General features: G+C 38.2%; 1 protein-coding gene across 3 annotated transcripts; it reads left to right on the forward strand.

Moving 5' to 3' along the window:
* Window positions 1-263: 263 nt before the first annotated feature.
* Window positions 264-6,412, forward strand: LOC121888106 (transmembrane protein 236-like). 3 transcript variants are annotated; one of them, XM_042399436.1, is made up of 5 exons: window positions 264-3,196; window positions 3,453-3,525; window positions 4,274-4,397; window positions 5,005-5,256; window positions 5,347-6,412. In XM_042399436.1, exons 1-5 carry the CDS (start codon window positions 2,925-2,927, stop codon window positions 5,730-5,732), a joined length of 1,107 nt encoding a protein of 368 aa, XP_042255370.1. In that variant the 5' UTR covers window positions 264-2,924; the 3' UTR covers window positions 5,733-6,412. The 3 variants fall into 3 exon arrangements, with proteins under 3 accessions (XP_042255370.1, XP_042255369.1, XP_042255367.1); XM_042399435.1 differs by having other exon boundaries at window positions 264-594; window positions 2,924-3,196; window positions 5,005-6,412; XM_042399433.1 differs by having other exon boundaries at window positions 5,005-6,412.
* Window positions 6,413-12,879: the final 6,467 nt, after the last annotated feature.

Below are 12,879 nucleotides of genomic sequence, written 5' to 3' on the forward strand. Positions count from 1 at the left end.
AAAATATCAGTTACAATAATGCAGAGAAATGTAGAGCTGCAACAATTAACAATCGATCAACAAAAAATGAATCGTCAACTATTTTGCCAATTGATCAAAAGTTTTTTTTTTTTGTTATTTTTTTATTTAAAAAAAAATGCCAAAATTCTCTTGTTCCAGCCTCTCGGATGAATATAATATAAAACCAATTAATATTTTCTGGTTTCTTTAGTCGTCAACGATAGTAAACTGAATATATTTCCATTGTTGACTGTTGGCTGGAACAAAACAAGACATTTGAGGACGTCACCTTTGCTTTGGTGGTTGACACTTATCGCATTTTTTTGACTTTTTATAGACCAAACGACTAATCAAAGGAAATAATCAACAGATTTATTGATAATGAAAATAACCGTCAGTTACAGCCCTAATTTACACCTTTGACCAATAGCAAGCCTTGAACTTTGAAGGAAATGGAGGGTTGGAGAGTCCAAAATTGAGGAAGCTATTAGCCTTTTACTGTGTTTACCATCCACTTTTATCTAACCTCCACTGTCAGGGTTTGAACTGCTTCACAAAAGAGGAATGGTTTACAGACAATTTTGAGACAGGAAGGTAGGATCACCAGTAGCGACCAAGCTAACAAACCTAGCAAGCAGTTAGCAAGCTCGATCGCGTGAGAGCAGTTTTTCCTCTTCAGTAAAACTCTTTATTGAAAGAAATGATGTAAAATCCTGAGAATAAAATGACTAGGCGCAGTAAACAGCACAGTACAGAGAAAATAGCATGTTTCCAGGAAGCTGGCACAAGCTACAGTAGTTAGCTAACCAACTACCACTACCTTGCAAGTAGTCACTGTGTCACCAAGCTTCAATATTTCTTAGAACACATGAATTTCACTGTGCATGTAGATACTGGTGTGACAGGTTCAGAGGTCAGCCTGGTGAGTACAACAGTTTGCCTTTAATATGCCCAGTTTGACTCCCATCTCATACTAGTAACAAGTGTTGACATTTTAATCAAACATACATAGCAGCTATAAGATAGAAAACAACACAGCTGTGATACTTACTTCTTGCCGGTTGCAGAAATTGCAAAATCTAATAGTTATCTAATCTAATAGTCTAATAGTTGTTGCTTGTAGATGATGCACATAGGCAAAATTTTTGCTGCTGTTACTTCTCTTGTCAATCAGTGCTTTGACAGGAGTTAACCACCTTGCTGAACCTGCTACTGCTGCAACTCTGAAATGGGATAATATTGCCTTTATCCATACATGTCGCTGGTAAACAATATACAGTAATTAAGGTCAAAGTTTCTACTATAGGCCTATTTGATTTAAGTGCAAAAAACAGACTGATAACTGGAGTTTTCAACATTTTAAGCTGTTCATAACTAACAATGGAAACAGCCACAAGGCAACTAATATGATTTTGTTTATAATTTTAAACTGCAGAAGACCTTTCCTCTTACACAGGTACTTTCAGGCCCTCTACCTGAATGTGGTAGATGGAAACCTGTCTGAAAAAGTCTGACTGCCTCACAGCTTCAAGCCTTGTCTTAGCAAGGAAATTATAATTAAATTAGTGGAGTAGAGGCCTGTTGTATTATTGATGGGCTTTGGTTTTAGAGTTCAGGGTTTGTCAGTCAAATATTCAAGCTGACCCGAGCTCCTCAATTGTAGGAAGAATCGCCAACTCCATTATGCAGTCCAGTGCTTTCCAGTCAATCAATTCCATCACTTCTCTGGCCATAATTTTTTCCTTTTTTCCTTCTGCACAGGTATTAATCTGTACTGGTCTGAGATCTGCCCTCATGGAGGCACTGCCTGACAAACTGCATCAATGCAGAATCCAAAATTAGCTCTTCTAATGATGCCCTGTAGAAATGTGTGTAAACTAAACACAGCACCAAATATAGTACAGACGACTGATACTCGATCAATTGTTCAGATGTCAGGTCAGAAACAGCAGCACAAAGTCCAACTGTTTCAGGTTTTCGGATCCAGACTGCACAAGACAACAGCATTTTCACTTTATCATTGGCTTGAATTTACATGACCACATAGGTTCGTGACTAGTATTTTAACTAAAGAGACCATTGATAAAAGTACTTCATCCATCATGTCAGCTTAGGCATTTGGTTGGCAAGACAGAGGGCCTGTATCTGGCTTTTTTCCAGTCCACATCACTGTCATTATTACCCAGAAAAAATTAGTCTTAATTGATTTATCTGAATTTGAGGAAAAACACCATGTTGAATTAGTAGAAAGAAAACTGTGATTGCACTACTGATATATTTCTAATATTTTTTCATCATTTTGCAGCTTCTGGCATTTTACAGTTGTCACATTTTGCCACTAGATGGCAGTGTATAAATATGAGAAGAGCCACAAGTGCCATTAGGTTTTCTGTCTTGAAAGGTTTACAGCCGCTAGTCCTTGGACGGTGCTGTTACTGTGGGTGTTATCATGTCCACGTATGTTTCCTGGAATTGGAGAATGGTCAGGCAGCATATAAGGCATAACTGTGTTTTAGTCGCTCATAATAATATAGGTGGTCTATTGTGTCTAGCAGACTGATGAAATGGGATTTTAGCTTCAAAAACATTGATTGAAATGCCAAGACTATACCATCCCACTGAGATGCCTGTTGTACATACGCATCCTTCAGGGTGCAGAGTTAGACAATCTATGTTTGTATCCTGTATATAAAAAGAGTAAAGGGCCAGTCACATCACTGTCACACCAAGTTACACAATGCCTACTGCAGTGTAAGCAGTTGGGTGAGCAGAGAGCCAGGGCTGTGGTGTGTGGAAAATGCTAGTGGAGGCAGACAATGCACTGGTCCGAGGCCTGACCAGCCCTCAGAGGGACAGGGGTCGCCTCACTGCGACAACAGCCCCTGTCTCCCTCCCTTCTTTTTCTTTTTTTGAACTGCCACAGCATGGGCTCGGGGAGGACGCTGAAGTTCGCCCTGTGCGAGGTGCTGCAGTTTGCAGGCCTGTGCGTGCCACTCTTCATCGTCATGCAGAGGTTCGCCGTCATCGTAGCAAAGGTCAAAACCTCGGCGCAACCCCCCGGTGACGGCAGCACGGCCTACTGGTTGATCGTGGCCTCCTCCATTGCCTATGTCACCACCACCGCCCTGCTGGTCTGGGTACCCCTGAAGTATATGGTCTTTGTGAAAAAGAAGTTTCTCATTGGGAGGAAGAAGTGGTGAGTTTCTTCTGCCTTTGTCCTGATGTCAGGGCCCTTGGGAGTTAGCATGGGAGGTCTTAGCTGTGTTTGGTCAGCAGCTGGGATCCCAGTGAGGCACTGACTGAGACCTGACCAGCTGGTTTGAGCCTGAACAGGCCTGTAGCTGGTCTGGACTGCACTTGGCTGGTGAATATCATGAGTTAGCAAATCCTGCAACTGCCTTTGTCTTCCTTCCTTACTTTTTTGTCTTTCCTTTCCTTTGTCTTTGTATCAGGAGGCCTGTGGCCCTCGTATATGTGATCCTGTCCACATTACCCTGCTTTGCCTTTCTCATCGCCAGCTCTGAGGTACAACATGTTGCGGATTGTTTGTCATTTGTTTTATTACATCAATTTATCTGCACTCTGATCATGAACTTTGACCGTTATATTGCTATATTTGTAACAGTAAGTCTGTTATTGAAGACCCTTTGTAGTTATTTTGGATGACTGTTTATCATCCAAAGAAGTTGCTTTGAACAACTTTACATTTGGGACCAAAATGGAATAAATCTTGTATATTCACAATGTGAGGCCTCTGTGAGTGAAATAAAGGTGATGATTTGTGAGGAACCTTTTGGTTCTCAGGGGAGGAATATCCAGCCTTATGGATTAGGAGCTACTGATAAGCAGCTTGGTTCCTCTTCCTGTCCAAGCTGCCCCTGTCAAATCATCTGTGCATGAGGCACATTTTCACTTCCTCGCTGGCTGCAGACCAGGTCCCATTTGCAGTTTTATGTGGCACTTTCTAAAGCCCAAGCTGACCTTTGGGCCTTTGCTTATCTGGTGTCTTTTACATAAGAGCCATAAATTCTGCTAAGATGACCAACTTGTCTGCTTTGTTCTGTGTCGTGTTGGTATGAAGTCCTGACTCAGGCAAATACCAGAGCTGCAAGTGATTTAGCCCACAAACCCAGAACTAAAGCAGGTCAGAAACTTAGTCAATTTGATGTAAATGCTTGGTGCAAAGGTCCCTTGTTGTCCTATACTGATTGGAAGTAAGTAAATACATTCTGGTCAAAATGTTATGTTCATGATTTTCTGGTTATTTACTCAGGTTCAGATAAATAACAACATCAAACATGATACATTCACGGAACTCCCTGTATCACTAGTCCTCTTCTCTCTCATCTGTATTGACGTTGTGGAAAGGATACGCCACTGCAGACTGACGGGCCAGGGTGAGCGCAGCTCTCTGAACACATTACACAAATCACTTACTGAGAACTATAGATCCTGAACTTTCCTCTGCCAATTTCTATAGCGATACCAGCCTGGCTTTACATTACAGGAGCGCGGAGGCAACAAATACAGCTAACAGTTATTTACATAATTTATCCAGAATGATTTAGAGACCCAATTTGAACTTCTTATTCTTTGGCGTTGTGCCCACAGTTGAGAAATATTGAAACAACTGTGGAAATGAGCAGGAAATATGTTGGACCAGCTTACTTCTCATAACACAGTGCTGAATTGACAAATCTGCAGCAATGTTTTTCTGTAAAAAAGCATTGACGTGATTGCGGTGTTTGTGGATTTGTGAAAACTCATGAAGTTTTGCTCCAAGGAAGCAGATTATTCAGTCATTATTCAATTTTGGTCCAACTGAGTTCAAAATAAAATTCTGCTGAAAATCATGATTCTTGTCATGTATGTTAATTTTCATAAACACCAACACCACAAGAAGATAAAAAAACATAAGCAAAAGCAAATTATGCTTTGCTTTGCTCTGTATAATCTGATTTAACGGGACTGCTGTCATGAAAATCTTTCCTTTTCTCTCTCCAGGTAGTGACATGGAGAGAGAGACTGACATCCCCTCCGCTGTCCTCACACACATGGAACAGGTAACACCAGTAACACCTGTCACACCAGCTGTGCCGGGGCCAGCTGTACCGGGGCCAGCTGCGCCCGGGCCAGCTGCACCCGGGCAGGCCCAGCCCACTCCCGCGGCACCCGGAGCAACCCAAATTGGTGACAGAAACCAGAACGGAGCTGGGGCTCGACCAGAGACCAATGGAACAGTTCCAGGTGTACCAGGTAATGCGGGAAGACCATTTAGTATCTCTGGATTGAGCTCACGTTCAGCGAGCACCACAGCGTACCGCATATCTCCATACGCCTACGCAGGGCCACTGCGGTTCCTGTGTGCCAGTGATGCCCGAGCTGACGTGTTTGTGGACAGCTTTATGTTCTGGATGGATACAGTGGAGATGGTGAGGGTGGCAGGACATCCCCTGGTCTACTACTCAGGCTGGGTGTTCCCCATCTATATCTTCAGCTACCTGTCTTGCCTGCGTGTGGTGGTCATGCCCCACAGCCCCCTGCTTTCCTCACTAGGAGTGGCCCTGCAGGATTTGCCCTTCTTCTTTGTGCGTATTGGCCTCATTGCCTTCTTTGGCTTTGTCACACCCCTACTCTATCTGATGAAGAACCTGTTGGTCTGCCTGGCCTTCGTCTATTTCAACTTCATGACCAAGCTGAGGGTCTTCAACACAGAGAGGATGTTCTTTTGAGATCAACACTTGAGGCAAAGACGGCGAAACATTTAAAGATGTGGTAGAAGTAATAGGTTGGCACAATCAGGAAATGTAGGATACTAGGAGTCAGGAGCCGGTAGCACCAGCTCTCTATAACTTCAAACTTAGCTTATAACGTAAGCTTTAAATGGATATTTAAGCATCACTAAATTAAAATGGGTCACACCAAATAAACCTATTCTTACACAGAGATTTGTTACTAAATATTTAAACCCAGTAACTGCCAGGTGTAACTGTTGCGTAGCTAACTGAACTAGCTAACTGACAAAATTAACGTTAGCTTTCCAATATTAGTTAAAGAGTGAAAGAATTAAAATGAAAATTTAATGACATCTGAAACTTGATCAAAATGCTTTTTTAAAAATGAAGACTGGGAAGATTAAAAATGAATATATTTTTTAAAAAGAACAATATACCTCTAATTACAAAATGTTATGCTAACAGTTGACTAAGCTATAGTGCAAGTTACGTTAGCATAGGCAAGGCAAGTTTATTTACATAGCACATTTCAGTAACAAGGCAATTCAAAGTGCTTTACATAAAACATTAAAAGTGTTGGGACAAAGAACAAGAAGCACATCATAAAATGACATTTAAATACATGAAAAAAGTCATTAAATAGCTAAGAGAATAGAAAACAAAAATAAGCTAAAATAGAATAAGACAGGCATGAAATACAAGAATAAAAGTTACAGTGCAGTGTAAGAAATGAATAATTATTTGATTTAACCAAAGGCAGCAGTAAACAGAAAAGCCTTCAGCCTTGATTTAAAAGAACTGAGAGTTGCAGCAGACCTGCAGTTTTCTGGGGGTTTGTTCTAGATATGTGGTGCGTAAAAACTGAAAGCTGCCTCTCCATGTTTAGTTTTGACTCTGGGGACAGAAAGCAGGCCTGTCACAGACAATTTGAGAGGTCTAGATGGTTCATAATGTAGCAGAAAATCAGAAATGTATTTTGGCCCTAAACCATTCAGTGCTTTATGAACAAATAGTAGTATGTTGAGATCAATTCTTTGACAGACAGGAAGCCAGTGTAAAGATCTGAGAACTGGAGTGATATAATCCACTTTCTTGGTCTTAGTGAGGACTCGAGCAGGAGCATTCTGAATCAGCTGCACCTATCTGATCGATTTCTTAGGGAGACCTGTGAAGACACCGTTACAGTAGTCGAGTCTACTGAAGATAAATGCATGGACAAGTTTTTCCAAATCCTGCTGAGTCCTTTAATCCTTGATATATTCTTAAGGTGATAGTAGGCTGACTTTGTAATTGTCTTAATGTGGTTGTTGAAATTCAGGTCTGAGTCTATGACTACACCAAGATTTCTGGCTTGGTTTGTGATTTTTAACATTACCAATTGAAGCTGAGCACTGACTTTTAATTGTTCTTCCTTGGCTCCAAAGACAATTACTCCAGTTTTGTATTTTTTTATGGAAGAAATAATATAAAATGGGAAGCATAATTGTATACTTACCATTAATTCTAAACTGCAGAAATACTAACTGAAACACATATTTCTTCATGAATGCATGTATAAATAAAACAAAGTCATGTATGTTTATCCCTCAGCCCCCTATAACTGTTTTATTTGGCAATTATGTTACAGTTTGTGATGCTAGTTGATTGCTTTTGATAGAAAGGCGCTTCAGTTTCCTAGCAACCATTTTACACATTATTAAAGTCCTTACTAGAAGACGTTTCATAAGTTTTAATGATACAATCTAATTTTGTTATTCACTAGTTTTCAACTAGTTAGAGGTTACTAAGAACTTCATAAGGACTTAACACACAAACTTATGGATTTAGTGTCCTATAGATATAATTTAAGTGTTTACCAAGTGGAAATTTCCATATCTCTGAAGTATGGGTTGCACCACATAAACCAGCTCTAATGTAGCATTAGTGATTAGTTGTAGTAGTAACTGCCAGGTGTAACTGTTGCATAGCTAACTGAACTAGCTAACTGAAAAAAATAACGTTAGCTTTCCAATATTGGTTTAGACTAAAGAGTGAAAGGATTAAAATAGAATTTTATGGACATATCTGAAACTTGATCAAAATGCTTTTTTTAAAATGAAGTCTGGGAAGATTAAAAATTATAATGATATAAAAAAGAACACAATATAGGCCTACCTCAAATTACAAAATGTTATGCTAACAGTTGACTAGCTAAATAACCAGATACTGCAAGTTACGTTAGCAGAATTGTATACTTCCCATTAATTCTAAACTGCATGAAAACTACTACCTGAAACACATATTTCTTTATGAATGCATGTATAAATAAAACAAAGTCATATCTACACTTTCAAAGATTGTATATTTATCCATTGGCCCCCTACAACTGTTTATTTGGCAGTTACTTTATGTTATAGTTTGTGATGCTAGTTGATTGCTTTTGATAGAACAGTGCCACAGTTTCCTAGCAACCATTTTACACATCATTAAAGTCCTTGCTAGATGACATTTCACAAGTTTTAATGATACAACCGAATTTTTGCAATTCACTACTTTAAACTAGTTAGTAGCACTTCAGAAGTACTTAACAGACAAACTTATGGATTTAGTGTCCTATGGATATAATTCAAGTATTTACTAAGTAGAGATTCAACCCAGTCTAATGGCAGTTTCTGAAGAAAGTTAATCTAGCTAATCTATTTCTATTCATGTACATGGACACAAATTTTTCCATTTTTTTCGTGACATTCAGCATGACTTTCAAACTAACGTATTTAAATTGGAAGCATGTTTTGTGCCTGCACCACTTTTTTTTTTTTTTCTTTCAGTTAAGACTTGGAAGCACATTTAATCACGAGATATTATCCTTGTTTTTACTTCTCTTATTTTAATTTTATCAGTAGTCTACAGTCAATGGTCCGCGTCAGTCTGGCGGGTGGACCAGCTTACCAGAGGACCAGCAGAAGCCTATTTTCCTCACCATATTAACGTTACTTTTTTAATGATATCTTTATCTTTTTATTTTTTAACACAAAAACACAAAAGTGTCCTTGATAACTCAACTATACGCTAGGTTAATGTTAAGGCCATCAGTTTTAATTATTTCTCCTTCAACTCTGAGAAATAAAGTTTTATTGTGAGTTTTTGATAGTGGAGGGGAAGAGCATTGTGTCATGGGCGGACTTTGCACGATCCACTACTGTTTTGGGTTGTCTGCTGTCAGTGGGCTTCATTCCATTTCAAATTGCAGCCGTCCGCCGCAACCCAAATCCAAACGCCACTATCTCTGTTAAGAAAAGGTCCCTCAGTTAATCCCTGCACTTGTCACTTTAATGTATTTCATCAAACTGGACTTTACATTGTGTATTGCATTCAACCTCCACTGTTACATAATTTAATTATTTATGCACGTCACATTTAATTGTTGCTCGTCACCTTCATACACATCATTTCTTTGTTCATAGCACTATCCATATTTCCTTTGTACAGTCAATATTCATTTCAATTTTTAAATCCCATTTCAAAACTATTATTATTCCAGTCTGTAAATAGAATTTAAAATTTCAATTTGATTTTAATATTACTTTAATTATTATTTCATTATGGTTACCTTACTTTTCTTCTGTATTGTTCTATGTTTTTGGAGAGCAAACGCCAAGCCACATTCTTTGCATGCTTTGCATTGGCTAATGAAACAGATTCTGATTGAATGGGCTACTGTATGTTGTGCTGACATAAAATCCCAAAATCAAAAATCATAAAGATACAAAAAATCTTCAGGGTTGTGTAAATAGTAGCCTATGCATGCGTCGGTAATTAACGACCTGGGAATGAGAACAGGTTGGTCTTTTCAACCCTAACCCTAACCCTAATCCAAGCACTTCAGGCCTTCCTCCAAGCCTGTAGTAATGCCCTAGACTGTCAGCAGTCTCTGAGGGTGACTCATTTTGGTCATTATTTCAACTAAAAAGAAAAAACAAACAAACAAACAAGCTTAATTTTATATATTGGGCCTTCAAAGTGCTCTCAAACTAGGCCTGGGATGGCTTGTGTCCATGAAATGAGAAAATTAAAACTTTGCCATAGAGCTAAACCAAATACAACATTGGAAAGGTCTTAACCTGGAGAGTAACATATGTCAGTATGAAGATTCCACATGGCTCCTGCATTGAAATACTGACCTTTGCACCTTGACCTTGGTGCATGTTTGAAAGCTTATAATTCAGCAACAAAAAGGGCTGCAGACATGTGACCAACTGTTATAGAGAGCGCTTGACCTCAGCTATTATGTGAGTATAGTCAACAACTGGGAGCACTGTTAAATATGGGTAAAATATGGTTAAAATTAATGTTCACTCATTTAACAATTAGATATTTAAAATCTGATTACACAAATGTGTTTACCATCCCCTTAAACTCCTCAGTGTATTCTCAATTCAGTATTTATAACTTCCAATTCTAGGAAAAACACTAATATTTTTTAAAAACTACAATTCCCTAGAGCTGCACTATACAGCTTGATACAAGTCTACAACACAGTTGTAGTTCTTCAAGTTAAGGGTTGTAAATAGGATTGTAAGAAGATATATCTACTGAATATATCAAATATCTAGGACAGTAAAACAAGCAATTACACTACATCTAGATGATATGTGTCAAGAAAAAGTTAAGATGTCAGTTTATTTCAGATATTTTAGCCAAAACAGGAGTCAAACATGCCAACCTCCCACAATACAATAGACCCATATGGCGACCATTTTCATCTGATATCACGCTCAGGGTGGGAACCATACGGCTACTCTGCTCCGTTCAGACCGTCCCAGCTGCTGCTAATGTAACGCCACTAACACACTGTTAGCTTAGCCTGTTAGCACCTGCTGCCACCAGTGTTACTGAGAAAAATACATACAACAGTTTGCAAGCTTATTAAATCTGTATCAACGGAGCTGTGTAAAAGTTAATCAGGGATCCTTTCTAAGAAATGGAACAAAGCCAGCTGATGCATCATCGCAGACAGACTGGGAATCAACCTGCTAGCCCTGCTTAGCTAGCCCAATTCACTCACTCAACAACACTTAACAGTTCATAAAAACTTCATAACAACTCTGATTTTAATCCTGCTTCTTTGGTTGTTACACTGTCATATTCAGTGGGTCTGTCATTCAAACTGTCTGCACACAAGTCAGCGGGTCCTCCGGTCCTCCCACCGGACTGACGAGGACCATTGACTGTATTGTTAAAATTATAATAAAGAAATAAAAACAAGGATACAATCTTGTGATTAAATGTTGAGTAATGTCGCAGTTATAGTTAAAAAATAAATAACAAATGAGAAAAAACAATACAGCTTCTGTGCTTCAGAGTCCCAACTGACAGAAGAAAAAAAAAGACATGGTGCAGGGATAAGCATATTTCCAACTGAAATACATTAGTTTGAAAGTCGTGCTGAGTGTCATGAAAAAATGGATATTTGTCCATGTACACAAATCTATAGATGAAATTTCATGACTATTTTATGAACTGCCGTTAGACTGGGTTGGGAGATTCACGGATCTCTAAAGTATGAGTTGTACCACTTAAACCAGCTCTTATGTAGCATTAGTGATTAGTTGTAGTAGTAACTGCCAGGTGTAACTGTTGCATAGCTAACTGAACTAGCTAACTAACAAAATTAATGTTAGCTTTCCAATATCGGTTTGGATTAAAGAGTGAAAGAATTGAAATGAAAATTTATCAACATATCTGATACTTGGTCAAAATGCTTTTTGAAAATGAAGTCTGGGAAGATTAAAAATTATATATATAAAGAAAGAACACAGTATACCTCAAACTACAAAATCTTATGCTAACAGTGGACTAAGCTAAATAACCAGATACTGCAAGTCACGTTAGTATAATCGTATACTTCCCATTAATTCTAAGGAATACTACTAACTGAAACACACATTTCTTCATGAATGCATTTATAAATAAAACAAAATCATATCTGCACTTCCAAAGATTGTATGTTTATCCCTCGGCGCCTGTATGTTACAGTTTGTGATGCTAGTTGATTGCTTTTAATAGAACGGCGCTACAGTTTCCTAGCAACTATTTTACACATTATTAAAGTCCTTACTAGAAGACATTTTTTAAGTTTTAATGATACAACTTAATTTTTAATTCACTAGGTTTAAACTAGCTAGTAGTTAATAAGAACTTCAAAACGACTTAAACACAAACTTATGGATTTCCTATGGGTATATTTAAGTGTCTACTAAGTGGAGATTAACATATCTCTGGAGTATGGGTCGCACCACATAAACTAGCTCATATGTAGCATTAGTGATTAGTTGTAGTAGTAACTGCCAGGTGTAACTGTTAAGCTAACTGAACCAACTGACAAGCTAACGTTGGTTTGCTGATATATGACCCGTTTTGAGTGAGGAGTAAACACCAACAACACAACTTCACTTAGTTGTTTAGTTGTTTCCTAGCAAACGGTTTACACACTACTAGCTAAGACATTTCTTAAATTATGATGGTGTAACCTGATTTAGTAAATCATTAGTTTGACACTAGTAGTTACTAAGAAGAACTTTACGCACAGATTTAGAGGTGAATTTACGAATAGCTCGTGAAACTGAATCCACATGAGTACAGATGAACAAATCTGTGTATGCTGCACAGAGGAGATATTTTGTTAAAATGCATGGTGGTGCTTTTCACAGGCCAAAAGGGAGATCTTAGGCAATCTTTTCCCATAAAGGACATTAATTGTGAAATGACTATATTGTATGTTGTGTTTATTAATACCTTCATGTTCAAAGTTATTTTTTTTACCACTCAACATCCCTCACCCTCACCAACCATAGCACTTTGAGAATGTACCTGTTATGTCACTTAAGAGTTTATAGCAGATTTTTTTCTACCATCATAAAGTGCAGTGTAACAGATGAATCAATGTTGTTTATATTAGGTTTTTTTTGCTAAGTTCTATCCACTAAAGGAAAACAAAGCGTGAGTTTGTATCATTGATACATATATTTTGGTAAGATTAATAAAGAAAATCATTCAAATATATGTTTCACTTGTGTGGTTTATCATGCATGTAGAATGCATCAGTTTTGATTTAAATGTATCTACAGTATGTGTGTAAGGTTCTGGCCTCCATTTACCCTTTTAC

The sequence above is a fragment of the Thunnus maccoyii genome, chromosome 21, assembly GCF_910596095.1.
Source record: "Thunnus maccoyii chromosome 21, fThuMac1.1, whole genome shotgun sequence".
NCBI lineage: Eukaryota > Metazoa > Chordata > Actinopteri > Scombriformes > Scombridae > Thunnus > Thunnus maccoyii.